At 46.5% G+C, this 17137-nt stretch overlaps 1 protein-coding gene across 1 annotated transcript in view; it reads right to left on the bottom strand.

The window, feature by feature from the left end:
- Positions 1-16928, bottom strand: part of LOC108449836 (ATP-binding cassette sub-family A member 12-like) — a gene marked incomplete at its 3' end in the record, with an annotated part of 18733 nt that extends 1805 nt beyond the window's left edge. Inside the window, exons 1-3 of the mRNA XM_017747095.1 lie at positions 16516-16928; positions 12629-12722; positions 636-783 (exon numbers count right to left, since the gene is read on the bottom strand). Of these exons, the coding sequence (XP_017602584.1) occupies positions 636-783; positions 12629-12722; positions 16516-16584 (311 nt within the window). The remainder of the gene's footprint in view (positions 1-635; positions 784-12628; positions 12723-16515) is intronic.
- Positions 16929-17137: the final 209 nt, after the last annotated feature.

Below are 17137 nucleotides of genomic sequence, written 5' to 3'. Positions count from 1 at the left end.
GCTGAACATTTACATTTCAGCAAACTGACATTCCAACAAAACGTGCCCAGCCAGCTCCACACTGCAAATCTCTGTGCTTTTGTGGGCAAAAATTGTTTCTCCCTTTTCATGTGTTTCCCAACACATCTGACAGCCTCCAGAGAGGACACCTGTTCTGGCTGGCACCTGGAGGGCCCGCTCAAAGAGCAGTTGCTCCAGAACTAACATCCAGACTTCCAGCCAAAGCATCCTGAACTGATCCCTCCCAGTGGCAGATCAGCATTCTGGGCTGCTCTGGGGGCAAGTCTTATCACTGACCTGACCCACAGTCATGCAAAAAAAAAGTTCCTTTGCTTTGATCTGGGTGAGCTGAAGAGCTTTCTCAGGGAGCAAAATTCTCTTCAGCAGAAGATTCAAGCCTGAATCAGTGGACACATTCCTGAGAGCTTTCCCTAAGGTGATTATTTCTGAAGTGTCCATGTTGCAGCTGATATTCTCTTTTCTAAGTGTCAGATATCTGTTAGAACAGGTAGTTGAGGTGTATCTGTCATGGACAAACTTGTACGTACATGCAGACATGCATGGATGCTCCCTCCCCCTCAAAACAGGCTTTGTTTTATAGTTCCTAACACCTGGAAATATTCAGATTCCCTTACAGTCTGAGGGATGAGATGTCATTGAGTCTCGGCAGCAGATCTTCTGGTGTGTATGGTGTGCCCTTACACCTGGCATCGGAATCACACAGCACTGTTTGCAGGAATGGGAAGAAGCCTGCGCTGGGAAGGTTTCGGGGTGCAAGATAACCTGGAGGAAGAAAGACAGAGAAAATGCCATTATGATGATGAGGACACGCACTTTTTGGCCATATGTTTCTGTCAGGATGTGCTATTTTCCCTTCCTAAACGACAGGACAGATTCTCAGTTTCACTGAGGCTCCTTTCACTGACTCCACCCAGGCAGTGTCATCTGCCAAATCCCACTATAAGCACCTCCACAACACTGACAAAGCCATCACAGGCTATTTAATCATAGAATTATAGAATGGTTTGGCTTGGAAGAAACCTTGAAGGTTGTCCAGTTCCAACGTGCCTGCCACGGGCAGGGACACCTTCCACTAGACCCAGTTGTTCAGGGTCCCAGTTAATAGGAAGAAGAGCCAAGCTATTTGTTCATAGGATACCTGTCAGTCCTGAAGCAACTGCAGATTTCCCCCCTCCACTCCACGATCCAAGAACAGGCAAGAAATGACAAAAAAAAAAAAAAACCTTAGATTAAGATATCCTAATTCTGTCTTTAAAAAGTGAAGTGAAATAAAAGCAGGCACATGGCCAGAGTAACCTGAAGCACCCATGAGAATGTGTTCTCCAACACTTGGACTGGCTTCTATGCAACACCACAATCTCTATTTCCAAGCCAGGCTGTTAAAACAGGGCTTTGTCTCAGCTTTTACCACAGGAAGGGGCAGAGGATCCAGGACCAACAAACATCCTTTGCCTTTTGTGCAGAGCTGCCCTGGGAAGGCAGAGGAGGAATCCATCACCACCGCCCAGCTCAGAGCAGCTCCAGCACCATCTGCCTGGTGACCTGGGATGCTGGCAGCCAGTGCTGAGGGATGAGCTCTGTGTCCCTGTCTCCCGTTTCTCCAGACACAGAGTGGACCTGAGCAATGAGACACTCGAGTGTTTTATGTGCCACTTGCCCCGTGCTGCTCGCTGCCAGCCCACAGAGTTCACGGCTGCTCTTCCTCTTGAAGACAAATGCTCCCATAAATCTTCAAACTCTTTTGCTGGATCACAGCAACATATTATTTAAAATAATCATTTGGAAAATTACCTGGCAAAGGACATTGCTATTATTTCTGCTATGGAAAGGAGCCAGATTTGCTAAAGGCCTGCAGGCAGGCTTGTGGTAATTGATCACCTTGCTCTTTTAGTCTTCAAAGATGCCCTGTGACTCTCACCCAGGCACAGCTTTATCTCTCACCCCTTCACCAAGGACACGGTGCTACATTTGTACAACATTTATTCATTAGAGCAGTGCTCAAACCCCAGATGCTCCCAGAGGCCTTGGCAGGAGTAGATGGAGTCCATGGCTGTTGGTTTCCTGGATGGAGACTGGATTTTCCTGAGCTTTCCTCAGCACATGAACACAAGAGCTCATGGTTTAGCACAGGAGCTCCCACTGAGCAAGACAGCAAGTGGCACAGAGGCCTCTGAGACCTGCAGAGGTACAGGTACCCACTTTGATGGTGGTGTGATTCTCTTCTACACCTCAGTGGAGAGTTAGGTGTACAAGAGAAAATTAGAGGACACGGATGCTGCCAGAGGAGAAGGCTACCTGCCATGGGAAGCTCCCCCAACACTCCCCGCATCCCTCAAGTCACCTCAGGAGTTACACCCTTCCCTCCCTCATTCCCTCAGTAGTTACACAGCTGGCTGAACCAGCTCCTGGTAACCACAGAGCACCAAGGGCAGTAAAAGAGCTCTCTTATCCCTACAGGCAGAACTTCTGGTGTTGGGGCCACAGGACCAAGCATCCACCACTCTAAACGTGTTGCAGGGTAATTTACCTGCTAGCCATGAGGGAAACTTTAGAGCAGGACACTTTAATCTGGAAGCACCCTTGTGTGAATATCCCTGCCATGTCTGTGGTGTTTGCCCTTTGGGATCACCAATTACAACCCGGCACACACGGACATTTTCCTCGCATCTTCCTTCTGATCTCCCACATCCTCATTCCCATGCAGGGCATTGACCTGCACACCAATTCAAAAATGCACACTACAGACCTCACTGGATTGGTGTCCCTACCAGAATGAAGCGTCAAAGACGTGGGAAGCCATGAGACCTGGGATGGAGGGCATAGCCACAATGATGTGTAGGAGCTAGGAGGGAAACGGCTCCACCCTTCACTGCCCTCCACATCTACCAACGACCACCAGGGCCAGGAGATGAGCTCATGTCTCTTAGGAGACCAGGAGCAGCTAAAGCTGTGTAACTCCTCAGGGAAAGGCTGAACAGGGAACACAAAGATGGGTCTGGGGAGCACTGGTCTTCTCCAGAGACAGTTTACAGAGGTGATTAACCAAAGAGATCCTGATGAATCCAGAGCAGAGGAAGACTCTTCCTTGAGGTACAAACAGCAATAACAAATGTTAGAATTGGACTCAAAGGTGGCACACTTTGAACTAAGTGGGCAATTAAACAATCAGCTGCTCTTCACAAGCGAGGTGTTCAGCGTAAGAGCACAGTGATGGTATCGGCTCTTTCTTTTCTTTTGAAACAGCAGCCTCAAATATAAAGAGCCAGGAACTTGTGACCTGAAGTTTGGAAGTGCTGCCACTTGTGGTGGTGGCACAATGCCTGTGAAGAGCTCGTTGGCCCATGAGGTTGAGGCACTCAGCGAGGCTCTGCCAGCTCGCAGCAGATGCTGAGCAGTTTGCTGGTGGCTGGATGCAGCCATGGGGCCTGATCCATCCCTGAGTCACTGCAGGCATGAGCCAGTGTTACCCCACGATGCTCCTGGCACAGGGGCAGTGGCAGTGCCAGGGAGGACTCTTCTGGAAGAGGCCTGGGCTCTGACAGCAGTTAGAGAGTTAAGGAAGCTTTTTGAGAAAGACCATGACACAGAAAATTCCAAAATGTCTGGGCCAGATTTCCATGTGGTGTGAGTTAGACCCATGCTGGTTCTCAGCCCTACATCCTGCAAAGGAAGGAATTTACTGATGCCAAGGCGAGTCATGAGATCAATGCTCTCCCTGCTCCATCCTCCCTCCCTCCATCCCCTTGCTCGTGGTGAGGAGACGTGACCCCATAGAGCCACACGGGCGGTCCTGCCCACACCAACAAATTCCCTGCTGGCCCTGGAACCACTGCCTGGATGGCCAGGGAGGAAGCAGCTTCAGGAGACCTCCGTAACTACCTGTCCCTGCCCTGGCTGAGGTTTATCCAGCACGCCAGTGACATCAGTACACAGTGTAAGCACCAGCTAGGAAATGTGACAGAAGGAGAGTTGTACCTGCTCTGCAAATTTTAAAGGACAGCCCTCCCATGGCAATAGTTTCCCAATCTGAAGTGTAACACCCCCACTGGAGACTTTTGCAGTATTTCTACTGTTGGGAATCCCTTGGTCTTCCACAGGCAGCTCCTTCTCCCACTCAAATCTATGGCAATGCCATATCCCAGCCCCAAATTTATGATTCCACATCCCACAACAGAACAGATCCACAACACATGACAACTTTTTTTCAATCTCCCCACTGCCTTTAGCTTTAAACCTCTTAATTTGCTAAAACTACAATTTCCCTTGGGGGATTTTACTATGGAGCCTGTGAGTCAAGGGGGAGAGATCACTGCACCCACTGCTGCCACATGTCTGAGCTGAGAGGTCACCCTCTCACACTTCTGGTCAAATTGACACCTCTGCAATCAAAATCCAAGCCCAGATCTGTATCCTGTTAGTAAAGACTGACTTTGGGTCTGCCAGCAGCAGAATCTCAAGCCCAGAGGCTTTTACTGTGCCTTCTCACAGAGAGCTTTGCTTTCCTATCCCTACTAAAAGCAGGGCTCCAAAACTGAAGGAAAGACAGGCATCCCAAAGGGCAGAGGAGGCCAAAGGCTTGGTGCTGCATGGGCTGGTTCTCCCTGTTCAGTAGCATCTAACCAGGCCAGCCACATCTCCAAGAGCTGGAAAGAAACAAGGCATGCAGAGCAGTAATAATAAACATAAGATACCAATTAATGCTCGCATGCCACTGGAAATTCTGGCATTTCCCCATCTGCTCTCATCCAGAATAAAAACAAAGAAAATTAATTTATCCTATTTTTCTGAATGTTGTAAATTCCAGCACACTTCCCTTCAACATGAGCAAAACCATTTTGTTTTCTTCAGGTAAAGGTGCTTGGTATAATAACAATGAGAAATGTCAGGGTGGTTCTAAATGTCATACAAGAGGGATGAAAATTACTATTTCACTATGGTCTGTAAGATTAATTGAAATTGACCCAAATGTTTAAACCTAAATGGACCATGTTTCATGTTGCCACATTGATTTTGCTGCTTCCATTGCACTGAGGTTTCTGGCATTTGCATTATAGCTGAGCCCAGCCATTTATCTGATCCAGCCAGGAATCCAGCAGATCAGAGGCACAGCACCATGAACACAGCAGACCCCAGCCGAGTTTTTCTGGTTTCTATCCACCCCTAGCTTAGGGTCATATCACCACCACTCTCCTTGGGCATGAAAAAATTCTCTTGCCTTCAGAATTCACACACTCTGGCATTTCATATGCTCTAAGTCCTTCCAAATTCCTCCCACAGTTCACAAAAAATCCATACAAACCTCAGCTCTCCTACTGGAGAATTAGAGGCATTAATGAGCAAATGGCTTCATCAGGAAGTATTGTGTTTAATTGAAAATGCATTCAATCTTTGCCAAATCATATGAGGGGACATCATAGCTGGGACTTTTCAGCTAGGGAAAAGATGGGCAAAATGTGGTTTGATAAAGAAATAAATAAAGTCAGGAATCAGTGATTAAAAGGGTGAGAAAATGATCACCCCTCACAACACGGGCACAGCAGAACACAGTGAGATCAGGAGGTAAATGGCAAACAGGACCGAAAATACCTTTTTGCAACAAATATCAAAATGTTGTGAAACTTACTGCCATGGGATAGAGACACGGATTTCAAAAGAATTAGACAAATTCACAAAAACGGATTTGTCAGTGGCTACTAAATATGATTACTTGGATTAAACCCCTTCAGCTTCTGGCTGAAGAAACCTTAAACCTTCCAGGACTTTCGTAGCAGAGGGAACACTCTGTGCTCTGTGTTCCTAGACACTCTCTTCAAATCATCCTTGAGCAGTGGGGGTCTAACCCACAGCAGCAAAAGACCCCAAACTGTTTATCAGCTGTGATCCATATTTATCTCAAGAGTCACCAAAACTTCTGGTGAGAATATTTCCTGCTCTGGTGACCTCCTCCCAACTTTCCATGGCAAATGTCTGGCTGTGTTTGTGTACACACAACCTCCTTGCCTCCCTTCTAGTCTTCCTCATTGTCACACAGCACCACTTTAAACTTTATTCCTCTGCTTTTTCAACAGTCAAAAAGACAAAAGTGCCTGTTTCATGACATGACAAAGATCCTGTTTCCCTCCAACCACATGCAACTGCTCGTTTCCAGCTTTGTTCACACCTATTTATCAGCAACAACTTCAGCTGCCTGGGTTTTTTTGTGGAAAGCTTTATGCTAACGCTGGGACTTTGAACCTCTCTCCAAAAATTAAACCAAATCATCAAATCTATGGGATGAGATTCATTTTTAAGCAGGGTACTTTTTACACGTGAATACCCAGCTGGCTTATGCCTTACCTATTAAAAGAGAATATTTAATTGCCATAGCACTTCTATTGCTGTGACATTTCAGTGCAATTTTTTTTTTCTAATATCTAATCTGGCCCCTCCCCTGGCACAATCTAAGGATGTTTCATCTTTTCACTTGAGACATTGCAGCACAGACTGATCCCCACCTCACTACAGCCTCCTTTTCCATCTCCTGTTTTTTGAAATGAAAGCTCAGCAGGACCCCAGATAACTCCACTCAACCCTCCCCCAGGACACACATGGTGCCTGGGTAAGATTCAAAACCCCGCATTTTTTTATCTTTACAGCAACAGGATCCTTTTTTTCTCATGATGTCCTCAGCTGCCTGCCTACGACAGTGCAATCAAAGCAGCAGACAACTTACAGCCAGGCTCCTCCCTCCCTCGGTGGCCTCCACGGAGGAAACATTTCATTTCATTGCCTAATTCTTCCCCCAAGCACTTCAGGCTCTGCAATAAGACCAGCCCAGAGCAGACAGCATCTACTTCCACGCTTATTAAGACTGGGCAAGCTGGTTTTGCTCGCCCACAGACCTTCCACTTCCACCTCCTTATTTAATAAATTAAAAATCAGCACTTGGATCTGATCGCAACAAGTTCACGGACTGATCAGGGAGAACATAAAGAACAGAGAGCATAAAAATCAAAAAGGAGCCAAAGAGCAGCAGGTGTAAAGGGAGGAGAAAGAATCCCCAAACCAAAGACAAGAACAAAGGAGGGGAGGTGGAACCTGGAACCCTTCAAAGAGGTATTGCAAACTCAGTCAAGGTGGGGAAATGACAGCTGCTGTCTGCACCACGGGGCAGAGCTGAGGAGGTTGGCAGTGCTAGGAAGGGATGCTCCACTGCCTGAAGCACAAACACACCAGGAGAAAGCAGGAACTGCAAACAAGCCCTTTTCCTACAGGGCTTTTTAAAAGCAATATTTAATGCAGACAAGGCTAACCTGGTCTTGTAACGCAGCCAGCTTGCTCTTGTCTGTATGAGCAGCAGGGGACTACACAAACAGGACCTAAGAAGAGAGTCAGGACACTGCCCAGCAAGAAGCTGGAACCTAAAAGCTTAAATCCATATCTAGACTCTTGAAAAAATACCTGCACAGAAACTGTGTTTACCCAACCGCCATCTTTCAATGCTGAGTGCCTCCAGAGCCCAGGTTTAGATTCTTTAAACAAAAGTGACCTCTTTTCCAGAAACACAGGCACCAACAACTAATAATTTCAGTCTAAGCCAAACTGCTCAGCACCTTTGGAAAAATACTTCTGCCCTTTTAGATCCCAGCACCTGGATTGAGATGTTTCAGGAAGTCAATTAGAATTAAGTGACCGCCCCAAGGCCCTGCTTGAATGGGGAAGGAAAAAACACAGCGGTAAGTCAGGAGTTCCCATCTCCAACTCTGAACATCCTTCAGTCACACCCCAGAAGGCGGAAGAGTCTGTGGAAAGAAAAGGAAGTGTGGAGATTTATGACAAGGGAGGCGTTGCAAACATTACAGTTCTCTCTTTAGGCAACTGGTCTCCAAGCTAAGGGGAAGACAAGAAACTGTATGGCTGGGCACTGCTTCTACATGCAAGGAGATCAATGTGTATGACTGTTCCAGCAAATGTGGGGTTAATTAATACAATCCATACCCCCTTCAGCTTTATTTTAATGGAACAGAGGGTTATATGGCAGTCTGCTCCCTGGCACAACAGCATGAAACAAAACAAAGGTCATGCCAAAGCCAGAGACCTGATGAGGCATTTTGCTAATCACTGCAGATGAGCACAGACAAAAATCTGATGTGTAGAGAAAGGAGGACAATGAAGCAATGTAAAGGAACACAAGCAGTGGGGCTGCTCCACCACAGGCAAGTGGTGAAGGAGAGCCTGAAGTCTGATGTGTGCTTGTCTGTGTGCAGAATAGGCTGAACCCTGGGGGTGGATTATGACTTGCATAAATACCCATGACATCCAAATGAATGGAGTGGCCTGTGCAGCTGAGCCATCATCCCAACTCCCTGTAATTAGCATGGGAACCTATTAATTTTTCCACATTACTGGGAAAAGAGATGAGTACAGGTCCCTCCAACTATGAGGCAAATTCCTATAAAGTACAGCATATTTTCAGAGTTTTCTCACCTCCAGGTGAGATACCTTCTAAGGCATCAGAGATCTCTGTTCAGGGGCTCATACGGATTTTTCCAGCCAATTGTGGAGCTGTTCAAATCCTAGCTACCCATCACAGTAAGACTGAATGAGATGTAGCTCAGAGAGAGCTCCTATCCTGGGCCTTCCTTCTCCCAGGAGCACTGGAGCCAAGAATGAGAGCAGGGTATCTGTTCCTACGTAGTGTTGTGCCACACAGCTCTGGCTCTAAGCTAGACCCAAACAGCTGTGCTGCTACTGGCCAGCAGCCTACTGCCCAATTCTGATGATATTCCCCCAGAATATTGGCTGCAAAGAGCAGCCTCGTGGAGGACTCTGCTGCTGAGTCTCTGACAGACATCTCTGAGTGGATGCAATGCCCCCTTGCAGGCATCTCCACAACGCTGGGGAAATCTGGGTGGAAATTCTGGGCAGAGCTGAAGGGTAGAAAGTGCTCCACTGCGAATCCACCAGATTCCCTGGCAGAATGTGGTGGATTTAAGACCAGACCCGAGAGCACAGCTTCTGTCCATGAAGAAGAACTGTCTGTGAATGAGGCATGGGTTGCACAGCCCAGCTGTCCCTGGGAGTGCCGCAGGAGTACACCCGGGGTGTAACAGAGTGAGGTTTGTCCCACACCTTCCCCACAGCCCAGCTGAGCAGGGCTTCTGAGCAAGTGGAGGACTGACCACACCCAGCAGAGCTCCGACCGGGAATACTGATGAGGTCGAACTGACAGCAGGGGAGAGGAGGCCAGCAGGAGAGGAAGAAAGCGGGCGGGGAGGGTGTGACAGGGTGTGACAGGGCTCGTTAAAGCAAGGAGCGTAATTGGGCTCCTCTGCAGACTGAGTGGGCTGAGCCCTGAGGGACAGATTGTATCTCGTACACAATTCCCATACCTTGCTAAAACCTGTAGGATAGAAATGGACTTCTGTCCCTACTGTAGAAGAAGGTGACAACAGGCACAAAAGTCTGGATGATACCATCAAACCCAGGGGCTTTCACCTGCAGGCTTCTAGTCCAGAGCTTCCTGTTCCACACATACACATCCCAATGCCTCCTAGTAAAGACCAAGGCTGAAATAAAAAGGTCAGAAGTCACAACTGCAATGTGAATGGTAAATTGTGCGGGGATTTTGTTTGTAAGACTCTGGGATCATCACAGAAACTGGATATGCAGTGAAATCTCTTTTTCATTTCTCCTGACAACAATCTCTGCTGACCTGGAAACGCATCATCAAACAGAATCCCTGAATAAAGAAGAGATACGGGGTTTTTTTACCTCTTAGATACAAGATGCTTTAGTTGTGAAGAAAATTATTTATCAGATTTCAGCTCCCTGTTTTCCTCAGTTCTTGGTTCTCCTATGAGCATCTCTTGAGTGGTGACATTTATTTGGCATGTCATTTCCCTCTGAAGCTCAGCCTGGCACAAGCTCCCTTTGCATTAAGTGCTACACAATGTAATTCAGCACAAGCAACTTGCTCCTGCAGGAAACCCTTGCCATTTGTTCACTCTTGACTGATATTTGCCAGGTAATTTCTCCACATAATCCTCCATCTACTGAATGTGTATTAGCTGCCCTTCAGAAGAAATTACTGTCTCGAATTGGAGCTGTTTTAATTGGAAAAAAAAAAAAAAAGGATATCATGATATTTCTGTGGCCCTGAATACAAGAGATAAGCTTACGGAGTGGGATTTTCTGTGGGGTTATCTCTAAGGCTCCAAACCTCAGCATCTGCGTAGCTTATTCCATCTCTGTGCCATTGATTCTGTGCTTCCTGACTTTTGTCTACCTGCAATAATCTCTTGACAGCAGAACTGGAAACAGCTTCTTGTCACTACTTAACGATTCTGTCTTAAGGCAGGCACTGGAACTCAGCATAAGGTGAATTTTATGAATAAAATGAATAAAATTCCCTCCTGTAACAGTCTTCCTAGATGTGTCCACCCCTGCTTGCTTTTCTGTCAAAAAGGAAAGTTCCCAAGTGATTTATCTTTTGCTTGTCAAGCAAAAAGTTTGATACATTTTTTCCAGTTGTCACAAAAAAAAAAAAATAGGAAAAGAGTAATTGTCAAGCAACTGTTCTTACTTAACTAGAACAGCAGCAGAGACTGCGTGTTTGATGCTCTGGTTAACAGCCTTCTCTATCCCCTCGGGATTCTTAGATGGTCTCTGAACATCTGGATCACAAGAATACACCAAACCCATTATTTTCCAGCAAAAAAGCCTCTCTTGCAATAGAGAGTTCCTATCACCCACTTCTAAGAGAGACAGACGCCTACTCCCATACTTACTGAGAATTGTACTAAAATAAAATTAATCTGCAGAAGGAAAGGGAACTCATCCAAAGATACTGCCCCATCTTCCCCTTTCCTGCAAAGCACAAGTGATGGAGCTACTTGCAGTTCCTAAAATTATTCCTGTTAATTCATTAAGGCAGAGATGTGATCATCCAGAGGAAAAATGCTCCAAATAAATACAGATTCAAACTACTAACTGTGACAAATAAAAGAATAAATATTTCCCCATCCAGATGGCTCTCCTGACATCCAACTTATGTGATTTATGGGGCACAGGAAGTACAACTGCTGGGGCAACGTGGGAGGTTTGCCATTTCCACACTTGGCAAAATCCAGGGTTTTCACAAAGTACGTGTCCTGTCTTGCCTGCTCCAACTGGTTCAAGGGAATTTGGGAGAACGTGGAATATACAACATGCCTAAAGAGGTCTTTTGCTGATGGCAGATGGGCTTGGGGCTAAAAAATGATCCCAACACATCAAGAATGTCCTTTTCCATTACAGAATTCCTACAATACTTTCAGGAAGTACTTGCTCTGGCTCTCCATCCCTGCCTACAGAAGGAGGCACACAAAGCTTCACTGGGATTAGGCTGTAAACTCTCTGTAACATGGGCTATCCTAACTGCATGTCTGATATTGGCCACTGTGTGCTCCTTTCTCACACGTCACAGAGGATCGAAGAGTTTCTAATCAGAGAATCACACCTGTCACTCACCAGGGTGAACATTCCCGGTGGTCAGATGCAGATCCCTCCCAACCACGTCTGACACATGGGATATAAACACTGGGAGCCAGCTGCTTGTCTCCTCTGCTGCCAGACACTGTCTCCTCTCCTCCTGCCTCAGTCTCCCTGCCCCAAACACAAAACCCCAGCATTGCCCATGCCAGGTCCATGACAGCCTGATGTGGGTCATCCATGGCAGTGCCTCTGCTATCAGCCAGGTGTTGAAAATCTTCAAGGTCCCTTCTAAGCCAAACCATTCTACAGCTCTATGATTTGATTCAACTCAAAACTAACACTTTTTTACCTGTGAAAGGTAAAAAAGCTCCCACCTGGATAAACGCCTTGCTCTGCTTTACTCTGTAACTTCATGAACAAAAGTGCCCAGGGCTGGGACATGCTTCTGATGGCGGCAAGGACTCACTAATCAGCAGAAGTGCTGTAGCGCACATCCAAGTGCATCCCTGCTCTGAGATGGGCACTTCCTGACCCAAGGAGCAAGGCCTGCAAGCAAGAACCAGCTTGTGCAAACTCTTCACCCATTTGACCCCCAACAGCTACTGACCAACCCAAAGAGCTGCTACTTTTATTACAAGGGCTCACCTACACCATCAGGTCACAGGAGCCAAGCAAGTTACTGCTCTTCAGCTGAGCCTTAGCAGCAAGATCCTTTAATGTGCACATTTTGCCTGTGGCATTCACGTTGACCAGTGTCATGTTTCTACCTCACCTCCATAATCACACTTGCAGCCTCTGCCCTCACTCATTTTACTGAGTAAGATCTCCCCCAGCTACCCTCTTCTCCCTCCATTTATCCTGGAAATTTATATTGCTGTCTACGCAGCAGTATCCGAATAAATCTCGATGAGACAGTTCTTTAAAGTTGTTTTCTAATTATAAAGCTAATTTGGAAAAAAAAAAAAAATCACGAGCAAAAACAACCTCAGAGGAACACACACATTTTATTTACAGCATGATGCATCCCAGGAAATCTCCACTGGAAACTACATGGAGCCAAATTTGTAAAAGTAACAAAACACATCAAATGAACACATCAGTCACTGAAATGAGAACTAAACCCCACAGACATAAAACCAAACCAGTTACTTACAGTTTTGCTGTGGTTCTGGAGGGAATTTGAGACGGATAATGGCCAAGATTATGAAAACAACCACAGGCCAGGAAATTAAAACAAACGACCATACCTATAAAACAGCAATGAAAATATATCGGTTACGTTTGTCACACTGATGCGTCCCAGAGCCTGTCTGGAATGTACAAGTGGTGCCCTAAATGAGTTATAAGGTGCATTGTAAATCACACCTGTCTTGGTATGCATACAATTAAAATCCAAGCTTTATCTATTCAGGAAGAAAAACTACCGAAGATTTTAAGAGCAAATAACAAGGCTGGAAACAGCACAAGGTTTCAGTCTGGCTGATAATTATGGGGGACAGTGTTTACCCAGCTTTAAGACACTGCTATGTCACAGTAAAGGCACGCTGAGAAGCACCAACTGAAAGATTGAGCAGCTGCAGTGTGAAAGGTTGGTTTCACTTTCAGTGAGATTATGGGTTAATAGAACTTTGTTTGAATTACACCCCAAAATTAAAGTGTTTGACAAGCCTACAGCATTTTTTCCCCCAAAATTTCGCTGTTCTTCACAAACAGTTGGGCCTCATGGTAGAGCTGGAAGGAAGATTTTCCCAGTGGTCATTTACAAGATGGTAAAGGAAGGGGTTTATGGAGTTGTGCAGCCAGCCTACAGAAGGCACACAGGAACACCCATCATCAAGATAAGATCCCTTATAAGAACTTCTGACCCCAGCAGCCGAAATCCGTGTCACCTTTCCATCTCCAGACTGTAGCAGTCCATACAGGTGAGCTGAGATGAATCCCAGAATGGTTTTGGTTAAAGGGACCTTAAAGCTGATTCAGTTCCACCCCCCTGCCATGGGCAGGGACACCTTCCACTAGCCCAGGCTGCTCCAAGCCCCGTCCAACCTGGCCTTGGACACTTCCAGGGATGGGGCAGCCACAGCTTCTCTGGGCACCCTGTGCCAGGGCCTCACCACCCTCACAGAGAAAGATTTTTTCCTAATATCTAATCTAAGATGGAAGAGAAATGATGTAGAATTGGTCTAGCATGTTGAAAAACACATGAACATGTAGAGAACTCTTTTCTCTGACACGAGGATTGCCCCTTTCAGTGGACAAGAAATAAAAAAACACAGTCTGCTAATCATCTAGTATGGTAAACCAATCTAGGGAGGAGGCCCAAAATCTTAAAACACAAACCTTGGAGTTTTGTGAGCTAGGAAATCGCAATTATTCAAATAATCCCCTGCTTTTGCATTAGCTGGCTAGCTTGCTCCCATGCCTACTAGATTAAGAGTTTTCCATCCATCAGTAGTTAAGCTCAAACTACTCTGTGCTACAAAATTGTTGTTCTATCTTAGTGCCAATTTTTGTAACTGCAAAGATGTCTTTCTTCAAAATAATCCCATTTTTCATTGTTGTGTTGCTATTTTTTTCAGATCAGCACATATTACCCAAAACTGTTTTTCCAAAGTAATTCCAAGCCCATAACCGTGTTTTCAGTTCCTGTAACACTCACTGGAACATAAAGCCAAACAGACAGACAAACAAATCCTGGAGAGCAATTCAGCTTAAAGACGGTTGTTCTACAGCAGCTCCGTCCCTATCATCCCTGATGAGGTGACACAGGCTTGAAAGTAGGAGCAAATTCATGCCCCAAAATAGGCAAGTGACAGACATCAAACCACGAGGCACCTCCCCACACACCGCTTCACAGGGTGCTCCTATAATTTCAGCATTCAGCAACATTTTAGCTCTGACAGACAGTACCCTTCCTGCTTTTTATGTATACACTGCCAATTTGTAACAAGATCCATCACTGACACTGACATATTTTAGTAATTTTTTATATCAGATGCTTTCCCTATAATCAGTCCCCAAACATGCAGTTTAACTGTGATTAATTCGCATGCAAATGGTATTATTAATGTGTCCTCCTTGTTTAGCACCACACAGGCTAAAGTAAAATTATGGGGTAACAGCACAGAAACTGATATTAGTCAGAAGCTGCCTAAAGGAAGGGCCAGACATCTGTCACATTCCTGGGACAATAAATGAATACTGATTGTTCCTACTCAGGAAAATCGTTGTCCCTCCCCATTTTGAGCTAAAATGGTGCTTATACTCCTCACTTTCCAGACATCTCTTCCCTCGGTATCTCTGTCCTTTGACTTAATTGGGTTTAATAGTAGCTGGGCACATCAGTTGCAACATCACAGTATTCTCACTGTCCCAGGCATTTCCAGTGAACAAAAACAAGACAACCACCCTGGCCAAACTGCTTGCAGGAGGAACATGTTGACTCGAATGGAACCCCAACCAACCTGGCTCTTGGGACATTAAGAACTGTGATGTAGGTTGCATAATCCCTTAGCTGCTGGATTATTTCACTGCTAGAAGTTGATTTAATCTCTCAGAGCTTCCTTAGGATCTCTGGGTGAGTGCACATTTTCTCTCCCTCTCCTGCCTCTGTTTAAATAATGAAGTGCAGCATGCAAGAGGCACCAATATCTCCAGTTCCCTTTGGCACTCAGGCCCAACTTTGCTCCCAAAAAGATCTGAGTTTACCTCCTCACACCCTCTCCAGTCTGAGCAATCTCCCTAATTTGGAGCAAGAGAAGGAAATTAAGGAGGGTTGCAAGGCATGCATGCCATAAAATAGTCAGCAGTGGCCAGATTTTTATTTTAATTGACATTTCAGTTCTACAGAGTTGATATTTCAACTCCACAGGAAGCCAGAATTACAGCAAGTCAGAAGCACAGGTAGGGCTTAGTTGGCATTTACTCTCGGTACACAAGAGCTAAGAGGGACCCAAGCCTTCTGCTTTTAACAAGGCTGTTACAATTTCTCTTGAGAAATTAGAGGTAATTTATTGGGATTCTTCTGCATCTCAGGAAGAGTGTATTTTGCAGCAGTGAGGAACGCTCTTAAGGTGAACAGCATATCCACAGCTCCAGTGGAGCACCAGGAGGAGTCAGAGGCACTCAGCACCTCTCTGAATCAGGCCCCAAACCAAGAGATAGGGCAGGGTGAGCTGGAACAGACCTTGCAGAAGCACACAGTCATACAAGGCCTTTCACTTCACCCTCACATCATGCCCTCCATGGACATTTCTCTTTGGTCAGCATTTCCTGTGCCTGCCAAGGCATCCATTCCACCAAGGCAAGTTTAAACCCCACCATGTTTGGGTTACCAGAGCACAGGTTATGGTACAGCTCCCTGAACTGCCCAGGCTTCTCCTGAAAATACCACACGCAGCTGTACCAAAACTGGTCTGGGACAAAACTACTCTGCCTGGCCCTGCAATGCCTCCCAAAGAAACATTTGCCTCCCTGCTGCTGCTGCAGCTCAGATCACTCTCTGGACATTGCTGGCAATGCTTTGTCTTTTGGAAAGAAAGACCATTGGGGTGTTTGATTTGCAGCACACTGGACTGCACTGGAAATCTGTCCTACCTGCATCTCTCAGAGCTACTTTTTTCTTTATCCATCCTTTACAAATGGCTCTGTGTAAGGACAGCCCCCATCACCCCCAAATCCCGGGTGCTCCTCAGAGGCTGTACACCAACCACAGGGTCTGCTCACACAGCAGCAGGTACAGAACTGCAGCCTTAACTCAGAGCTGCCCACGAGTCTGTGCATGGTTTTGTTTGCACAGACATTGTCCCGAGGGAACAAGAGCGGCATCCATGGTACTCCATCTGAACTCCTGAGCCCTCATGCATGAGCTCCAACACAAGATCCACCTTCACTTCCATGCCATTCCCCTCCTTCCTTCTGCCTCTACCACCACCCTCCCATTCTAACAGCACGACCTCCCTCCCTGCAGTGCCCCCCTCACTCCTCAGCTCCCGGTGTTTCCAGGTTCCCCCTCCTGCACTCCTGTGTTCCCACACTCACCGGCTGCCTCTTGACACTCAGCCAGTTCTTCCAGAGCAGGATCCTGAGGTGCTGAGAGAGCGCAGCCATCCTTGGCTGACGCGACCGAAAGTGAGGGGGCTGCGTGTTCCTCCTCCCCGTGCTTAGGAGGCAAAAGTGGAGGCTCTAACCCAAAAGGGCATACAGTGTCCAATATCCAGGCCTCTGCCTCTTCCCCACAGCATAGCTCTGAAGCAGCTACTCCATCCACTTGTGGCTGCTGTACTCCCAGGAACTGTGGCTCTTGTCCTCACAGCAATAGCTCCTAGCAAATTCAACAGGTTCTTCCTCTCCGGGCGGGCGGGCAGATGCAGCAGCCTGCCTCCACTTGTGTTAATTACAATATCCAGCCTCTCCTGGATGCTCCCTGTCCAAGCCCTAACCGATAAAATGGATAGCATTCCAAAAAGATGCTTCTGCTTAAACAAAAGGTGATGCATGCCTCCTCCTCCTCCCCATGATGAAACTCCCTGTCTGCCCACACACCACTTCTGCTGGAGAGGTGTCATCAGCAGCAGACTTAGGCCACTTGCCAGGCCAGTCTGACTTCCCCGAGTTCACAGGGAATGGCTGCAAAGAAAGCATTCACAGCCACAGCATGCAT

Source organism: Corvus brachyrhynchos, unplaced genomic scaffold (genome assembly GCF_000691975.1).
Source record: "Corvus brachyrhynchos isolate BGI_N302 unplaced genomic scaffold, ASM69197v1 scaffold671, whole genome shotgun sequence".
NCBI lineage: Eukaryota > Metazoa > Chordata > Aves > Passeriformes > Corvidae > Corvus > Corvus brachyrhynchos.
Note: the sequence above shows the minus strand (reverse complement) of the source record. Positions and strands in the feature narration are given on the sequence as shown.